Here is an 8,925-nt window from a genome sequence, read left to right as displayed (position 1 = left end):
ATGAAGTAGTCACAAATCTCCTTTGGACAGAAACGGGCACAGAGCCCCAACCTTTTGTGTTGAAAAGTGCCTGCAGCTCCTTTCTGCACCATCTTCATCTTGGGACTGGTCTGGCTCTCATGTGTCATGGCACATAGAGCTCTACCTCAGTGCCAAGGCCCCGAGGAGGTGGCACACAGCTAAGGAGCAGCTTAGCAGGGGGTATGCCAGCTGTGGCCCCGGCCGTGCCAGCATGGGGAGGCTGCGTGGATTAGGGTTATCCACTCTTCCATCTGATACAACAGGCAAAATAATGCTGCGCTGCTGAAGGCTTAGCTCCTTACCTCCGATGTGAGATTTCTACAGACAATCCAAAGATTTGGTTTTAAGAAACAAGTAATTCATACATACACACACTGCCTTCAGCATAATTTCCCTTAAAAGACTGCTGCTGTCTTTTGTATCATGAAAAGATGGATATGAAAATGTTTTGTGCCAGGAATGGTAATGCAGTAGAGCACAAAGTTCAGTCACAATACACTGGTAATCACTATATTCCTCATTCAAAGTGATGCAATAGGTGATTAATCAGCACAAAGCTCAGAATTCATAACCAGCTATTTCATGTAAGGCCTTTCAATAAATATGCAAGTGGAGATACATATAGGTTTTTAATATAGTTCAAGTGTGAACTGATTTGGTCTTTGGTCTTTGGTCTTTCTGCTTTTGTGACTCATACTGCAATAGCAGCTTTTGAGGAAAAAAAAAAGGTATTTTTAATTTAAATTGGTCTAGGCAAGAGCCACACTAAATATAGTGAGCATATGCAGCATGTAAAAGCAAGGCAGGAGAAAGGATTATCAAAATAACTGGAATAGTTTTGTAAGCGGCATGTACTGTAAGTCTGTATGGTTTAATTGTCATTCCCATCCCTGTCAGAGCTGTGTGGAGGCAGCCACATGTTTAAGCACAACTTGGTCAAGTTAGTTGGTGCATTTACTCCTGTTCAGAGCTGGTCTGGGCTTTAGTTAAAGCCTGAGGGGCATGGGGGGGGCTTGGTGTTTATAATGAAAATTGAAAGGTGCAAGTGCTTTGGACAGCTGTACTCTAGCATGAGCTTTCTACAGTCACCTTGACCCAACACTCTGAAATAAGCCTCGCTATTAACTGGAACAGGAGATTTGCCAGGCACCTGTGAAGAACAAGGCAGTCTCTGTTTCTGCCTGTTGCAAATTCTTCTGCAGTTAGGCTTGTCTCAGCTAAGCGGGAAGACCTGAGTCCCATCCTGGAATTGTTTCTCCCGGTTCCAGGTTACAATGGCACTTTGCTGTTGGGCTTTTTCTTTGTTTGTTTGTTTGGTTTTGGTGTCTGTCCGCGAATGAAGGTGCTCAGTTGCTGAGCACAGCTTCAGAGCTCCCTGGGTATGACAGTGAAGGGGATGACAGGACTGCTGGATTCGAGGTCCAGGGCGGTGAGGAAGCATTCGATGGCTGCTTCGTTTTTCCCCTGAGCTTGCAAGACCTCTCCAAGGCTGTTCCAGGCCCTGTGACTGGTGGTCTGGATCCGGATGGCATCTCTGAGGACCTTCTGGGCCAGGTCCCTCCGCTCAAGTCTGCTCAGCACCAGGCCCTGTCAACAAACAAGTGACGAGCAGTTAATGACACGAAACAAGAGAATGGAGCGCTCCAAGTCCAGTGCAGGCGCAGAAGTGCTATGATGAGGGATCGCCACCTATTTCTGTAGAAGAGGAGCAATCAGCTGTTAAGTTCTGTTTTTTTTTTTAACTGCAATGTGTAATTTAAAAAGCAATTATGAATTAGTTCTTTTCTTTAAACACAGGGACTGATCCAGCTCAGAAGTGCTCCTGCTGTGTGTTACTGTGGCAGCATATACTGGTGCTACACAGAGAAAAGGCTACAGGCCCTTGAAGCATCCCTCTCTCCTTGAGTGGCTTACACTGGATTCTAATCCCCAAGGAAAATATACACAGGTTCAGTTACACCCAGCATCTAAATTAACTCTCACACACCTGGAATATCCAGCTGAGGTCAAGTCTGTCAGCTCCTACATCCTGACCGTATAGACAGATCTTTCTCCTTAACAAATGGGGCTAGAGGGATGCAGCTCCCTTCCACGCTTCTAGGGGCAGGCGGTATGAAACAGCATGGGGCCCTCTGTCCTCCTGCACTCCAATGTAGATCCTAAAGCAGCGTGGGGGAGCAGAAGGATGGAGGAACCTTGTTGAAAAAGCTGTCCTTAGGGTAAGAAAAGACACGAGTGGGTGTAACCATCTGGAAGGAACAGGAGGAGGAGGATGAAAGAAGTGGTAGGAAGAACATGTTTTCCTATAGGGCTCGCATGGATGTGTCTGAACCCACAATGCATCTAATGAGCCAGGCTCCCTTTTAATTATACAGCAGCCAACCACACCGAGCCCAGATGGTCATGTGGGCCTCGCAGGCCACAAGGCATCAGTGGCATTTTCCTGCTTCCTCCTGAAGGTGCGCGCACCGGGATGAACCTCCCACCGCTTCCATCCAGTGTGGCCTATGGAGGAAGCAGCCAACGCGTTCATGTCGCCTAGCCAAGAGCTGCATGGCCTCTGCCTGCACTCACCCGTGGAAACGGTGGAAAGCGAGAAGACTGCCTGGCTTCGTGCTTTCCCTGGCACTACGTGCTATGTGGATGCATATATATATATATATATATATATATATATATATAAAGGAAAGCTTCACCTTTAATGTGTCTACTTGCCCTTAGTTGATATGAAAAGCCATAAGAAACCTGGAATCTCTCGCAATGAGAACCCAAGTGAATTTCTGACCAAAGAACGGTGATGCTTCTGGAAGTGGTGAAGATTTTTCCTTTGTTTTGTTTTGTTTTGTTTTTCCAAAATTGCCATTAGATGCAGGGTGCATCAGCATGACTAAGACCCTACCATGACATGACTAGCCTGTTATAGTGCTCACACCTACAGAAACACATTACTTCGCCTGCAAGAAACAATGAGAAATGTCAATTTAATGAAGTATCAGCAGTACAGTGAAAAGTTTCATTGCCTTTTTCTTGCCTGTAACCTTGACCTGAATAATCAACTCGGTGTGAAATCTGATCATTCAGAGGTGCAGTGGGGATGTATTTTCTTTAGGCTTCTCTTTCCTGCTGGAGAATGGCGAGGCAACGGGGCCTGATCTCCCTGTCCCCCTGTGAGCAGGCAGAGGTGGCACAGAGGCACCCCGATGGGACAGGCTGGTTCCTCTGGAGGCAGCTGCAGGCGCGTCCCTACAAACGGTAAGGAATTTGTGCAATTATAACCTGAGTCACCCTCCTGACAGGGATAATGAGGCCCACAAAGGGCAAGCAGTGTGGCTATAGCAGCTCTGCTGCTGAGCCAAGAATAGACAGGAGCTATCTCGGCTCAAGCTAGTCCTCAACCACAAAACCACCCTTCCTGTTGCGCTGACCGGGCAGAGCCGACCGTGCTCTCTGGTGGCCGGGGACCCACTGCAGTCCTTATCCTGACACTAAGCAGCATCAAGCCTCTGGATGCTCCGGAGCCTATGCAGCTGCTGCCTGTCATCCCGCTCCAGCAAGGAGGGGAATTCCCTCCCCGGCTGCCATCTCGCACCTCCCAACAATGCTGCAGTGAAATCCACCTCATCGTCAACCACTCGTGCAGCACAGCTCCCTTGTCTGCCCCAGCACCATTGCTGGGCAAGGACCAGAGCCTGGCATGGCTTCCCCACCGTGGAGCTGCTCCATTTATTGTGCCCGTGCCTGAGGTCCTTTGCAGCCCTGGGAGGAGGCTGTACACAAACCCAGGTACTGTGTTCACCTGGGGAGGTGCTGAAGCCGATGCCCACCAGGAAGAACACTCGCTCCTTGGTATTCGGTGCTTCCAAGCATCCTGGTTTAGCTGCAAAAAAAAATCTCAGAAAGGGCGATCTGAGGATCCCTACAGCTTCCTGTTGATGCTGCAATATCCTGTATGAGTGAAAAACTACGTTTATGGAGAGAAATACAGGAGGAGATAGTCGCTAAAGGAGGCAACGGTTTCCTGCCTTCTCCTCGCTTACATGCACCACTGCTAGTGCCAAAGGCTGCCTGGGTCCATAGCCCTTCCCAGGGGTGCTTCCCTCTTCTGACCAGCAACAGCCCTGTGTCTCCTTGCCCACACGCCTGCATTTCCATGTGCTCTGGGCAGAAGACCCCGTTCCTCAGGCCTCAGCCCAAGTGGAGGCTGGGGTGTTGCCAACCTGATCTCCAACCCAGAGCCTGCCAACGCTCCCGAACCCCAGCACGGAGACCTATCCAGAGCGAGCGGTGACAGATGGTGTCAGCCTTCCCAGGGAGGCTTAACTGAACCGGCAGAAATATGCTGCTGTGTGCTTAAGGGACAGGTTGAACATCATTAACTCTGCGTGCACGAAAGCTTCTTGCTTTGGGTTTCCTCTCCCCGCTCCTCCCCACCCTGCTCCTTGCAAACCACAAGCGTTTCCTGAGAGCTGGAGGCTGCACGGTCCCCAAGCCTCACCAAGACGCAGCACTGAGCACTTCAGCTTTTTGCTTCCCTGAGGTATTTGCACTTGAGAGCTTCTCCTTGCTACTGAATTTCTTATTTCCCCATGGAGTCTGGCTTGCTATAAACAATGCCTGCATGTTGTTGCTATGTAGGTCCAGCTGGAATCTGCCTACAGTGCAAAGGAAAAACATTATATATAAATTCAGAAAGCCACCCACTGACAGGCAATTTGCATTTTTATCTGGAAGACTTTTATTTTATCTTAAAGATTTTTTCCTAATGAAAGTTCAGTTCCTGAGTTTCTATGGAAACTCATCTGCTTGGTGTGCATGCATCATTTCACCAAGTCAGATCTCAGGAAGATAAGCAATTAGTATAAATGCAAGCAGGAATGTGATTAAGGGTTTCATCCTCTTATTCCTGAAGATGGAGGGTGGGGTTGGGTTTTGCTGCCTTGGTTCCTGTTTGTGTTTTTGCCAAACACCCGTATACAAGGTAGCCTGGCTCCTCTGCCACCTCCTGGCTAGCACTGGCACTTCTGGTTTTGCCTGCTTATTTTCCTCCCAAAGATGATGAGTACCCCTAAGCAAGGTCTTTGTCAGCGTTGGTACTGAGTCAGGTAAAGAGCAATGAGGACAGGCTTCTTTTTAAACTCAAGCATATTATTAATAGTACAAAACCCCAAACCAAACTGAAAGGTGCGTGGGAATCATCCTGCTTTTGAGCTCCTGTGGGCAGCACATTGCTGGGGCTCACACCAGTGCTAGCCACACACAGGCACCTCATGTGCTGCATGTTATACTAGCATGCAAGTTATGCTAGCGTTAGTATAACTGTGTTGTGCTTGGATGCTAACTCAACCACTCGCTCGCTGAGGTCCAGGGGTAACTTGATTCATTTTCCTCTTTAGGCCTGAAGACATCAGATGCTGCAAACAGAGGCACTGAAGTGAAGCCAGGCTACGAGCCAGACTGCAAAAGGCAGCACTGAAACCGCTGGAAGAAACTCATCTGAGGTGAGGGGCAGCCACACAGTGAAGCTGGTACTGTCCAGCGGTGCATGAAGGCAGAGAGCAAATTTGGTTTGCTGATTCAGGGTGCCTTATGCTGGCAACTGGACTCCTGGATATATTGGGTTTGGTTTCAGGGACAGGGGGAGCTTTTCCAAAGGTATTTTTGACCTTGTCCATATGCAAAAGAAACAAAACCTAAACCACTTCTATAGTGACACTGGGTTGGACTCCCTTGCTTTAAGTGATGTGGTACTTAGTAATTGATACTTGAGTGAGGCCAGTTTTGGTTCAGGAGAGACATATCTCAATTAAAGTTAGATGGGCAAAAAGTGACTTGTTTTCCATTTCCACTAATAAATAAAGTGGACATAAGCCCCACTTAAAGTCCCACTTCAGAAGGTCATGAAATTTCTGAATTGTGCCTTTATTTCCTTCGAGACAAAACCTCTTAAGGGTTGTTAGCAAAAACAAAATTCCCAGAAAATAGTTCAGAAAAGTTATGATGGAAGCCCCAAGTACAAGCTGCAGTTTATTTTTAGTAATGGAAGTCAAAACTTCCTTTGCAAATGTTTAGTTCAGCACCTGATGAGCTTCAGGGAGTTATCCTGAGTCCTGACACACCTGTCTCCTTCCACTAAGGTGGCACAGATTTACTCTTCTTTCTTCTGGTGCTTGTATTGGAAAGAGATTTCCCAGAAAAACATTCTATGTCATTCCTGGGAGATTGCTTTTCGTTTTGTTTGCATGGCCATCTCATTCTTGGAGAGTACGTATAGATAGAATGGACTCTGTCCTTCACAAATTGATTTTAAGAATTACTTTAAATGAGGTTTCTTTCTTTCTTTGCACTCTTGGATGTCTCTGATGTTTTTCTCAACTGCACAAAGCATTTTTGCTCATTACTGTCCAAATACCATAAGAAATTTCCAGAAGAAACTAGACTTTGCAGACTTGCTGTTGGGCTTCTGCTAGTGCACTATTTAATTCATTTCAAGGTAAACGGGGTACCCTTACTGCTACTCCGAGATGTAATACGGACATGTCACTAGTGGTTAGTAGGAGGGCAGTCAGCAGCTGGCAAGATCAGGGCATGCTGCAGAAAAGTACTCGTTCAGAACTGTGCTAACTCAGCAGAACGCTACAAAAAGCCTTTCAAGATGCATTTGGCACTTGGTGATAACAGTCTCATGTAACAGAAAAATCCGCACTGCTACAGGGCAACATACGCTTCTGTAATTATTTAGCAATCAGAGTAAGCTGTAAGCAAAATCTGCTGCATAAACCACGGAATGTATCAGAGTCTTTTTGGACAATGGCAAAGATTAACCCCTGGAAATCCTAGGTCTCCAGCTGATTTCTCTGTGATTCTTCCCCACTACATTCATGACCTGTGCATTTCTGAGGAGCCGGTACTTTTTTAAGCTGTTGCTGAGCAGTGCAGTGAGTTCTGGTTGTGCTGCCACTCAGCTAGCTAACCATCCATTTTGCTGATTCAGTCCAGGTTGTGGCGGACCTGAGCTATACATCTGAGCTCTGTCCTCTGAGAATGCACTGTAGGAATACACGGAGCAGGCAGGGTCTGCATGCCAAACACTCCGCATTAGAGATCCTATCCTAATTTCCTGCCCTAACAAAGGGTGTCTGGATCCAGTTCTGGAGGGAAGCTTGCCTTTCAGTGTTTCTGCCACCTCTTTTGTTGAGAGCAGCTTTTCCTTTTCTTCCTTCCCTCTCTCCATCTCCTCCACCGAAGCTGCTGCATCCCCTGTCAGTCAGTGACGCTTGAGTGCTGCATTTGATAGAGCAGAGGAGGGGAAGGAGAAGGGAGGAGAGGGAAGGCAGGCAGGGCCACTGCAAAACAGAGCATAAGGAAAAATGATGGAACAGCACCAACTGACAAGTACTGGGGAAAAGCAAAAACCTGAGTTTGCATCAGGATTTGTAGTGCTTGTGCACTGCCTGTGGGTTTCAACTCACAGATTCAACACAGAGATTACAGCTCTGGTACTGTAGGCTGCAAAGGCAGCCTAGCAGCAGAGTGCTGCTTAAACCTCACTGCAGCATCTTCATGTGCTACAGATGAGTGTGAGGTAAGAGAAGAAATGAGACTGTAAGGAGGTATCAGGAGAGGCAGACTAGCCAAGCATGAAGACAGAGATGTCTTAAACCCTCCACAGAGCTGGGCATGCAGATATGCTTTACTAACCATAACGAAGGTGGTTCTGGCAGGGAGAAAAGAAAAAGCAAAAGAGAAAGAAGATTAGAAGGTGAAGTCCTGAACAGAAGGACATTTCCTTCCCTGGCTTGTCAATGCGTTTTCCAAGGCACTGTGTAATTGTAAAGGCACCATCATGCCCAGGCCCCACCGTGGGGCCAAGGCAAGTCCCCCTGCAGAAGGGAAGCACTGTGCCATTTTGCATGCTGCCCTCTGCCCATGCTTGCTGTCTCCTTTTGAGTTCATCAAATGTTAGCAGGGATGTTCGTATTGTGTTTGAACCTTAAATGTGGTAAAACATTTATTGACATAAAAAGCAAAGCCTAAGGCAGCATTTCAAACCTGGAGGCTCTGATGTCTTCACAGTGAGGCTCATACAAGCCTGGAAAGGATGAGTTTATCTGCCTTGTTGGAGTGTCGACACTTAAGCTTTATCCAAAGCAGACTTGTCTGCGGCATGCTGAATATTCTCGAGATAGTTCTTCCCTTGCTGAGACCTACAATGGAGGTGAAGCAGTAAGCAAGGAAATGGAACAGGATGCCTCAAACCCATGTTTGAGACTAACTAAATGCAGTATTTGTTTCACACTCTCTTTTCTGAGGGAAGGAAAGATTTCTCCCAGCCCTGATCTCAGCAGTTGTCATAGTAATGTTGCAGTAGAGCGCACAGTAGCTTCAACTAGGACTCAGGCTTGCAGTGTCATCTGTTAAAAACAGACACCAAGAGAAGGTCCCAAACGAGCAAGAAACAGTAAATTAGAATACATAATTTATAAGTTAAGGCCTCAATTCTGTTGTGCACTGTACCTGCTTTCCTGGCAGAAAGCCTGCTCTAAATTAGTGAGATTCATCCTAGATATATGCAAGTATTTCACAGTACTTGCAGAATCGAGACTGATCAGCACCAGCAGTGAGAGAAAAGACATGCAGGATGCTGAAAAGCAGCAGGTTTTCTGTCTAAAGCACATGACTAGAAAGTGTTTGCTGTGCTTCACTGGCTGCTAATGCATTTCACATTGAATAATCTGCCATTGCTCAGGAACAATTCAGAGAGCAGGAACAGAGTCAAGGGACAAACTATGGGAGGCAGTAGTCCTGGGTTTAAGTGTTCTCAGGCTAAAGAGGGTTGAGAACTTGCCTCTCATGTGCCCAGGGGGTGCATGCTTCTAGTTACTTCTAGTTAATATTTGTAAGAAG

General features: G+C 47.0%; 1 protein-coding gene across 4 annotated transcripts in view; it reads right to left on the bottom strand.

Moving 5' to 3' along the window:
* Positions 1-740: 740 nt before the first annotated feature.
* The window catches only part of TTC7A (tetratricopeptide repeat domain 7A), a 168,253-nt gene continuing 160,068 nt past the window's right edge, over positions 741-8,925 (bottom strand). For 2 of the 4 annotated variants that reach the window (XM_057396978.1, XM_057396981.1), the window contains one exon: positions 741-1,608. In XM_057396978.1, coding sequence (XP_057252961.1) covers positions 1,387-1,608 — 222 coding nt within the window. In that variant the 3' untranslated portion in view covers positions 741-1,386. The remainder of the gene's footprint in view (positions 1,609-8,925) is intronic. The other 2 variants (XM_057396980.1, XR_008970572.1) reach the window with 2 other exon arrangements.

This window comes from Pezoporus wallicus, unplaced genomic scaffold (genome assembly GCF_028554395.1).
Source record: "Pezoporus wallicus isolate ANWC-B61680 ecotype Strahan unplaced genomic scaffold, APGP_CSIRO_Pwel_v1 contig_8791, whole genome shotgun sequence".
In the NCBI taxonomy this organism is placed as follows: Eukaryota; Metazoa; Chordata; class Aves; order Psittaciformes; family Psittacidae; genus Pezoporus; species Pezoporus wallicus.
This window is presented reverse-complemented; position numbering and strand designations above follow the sequence as displayed.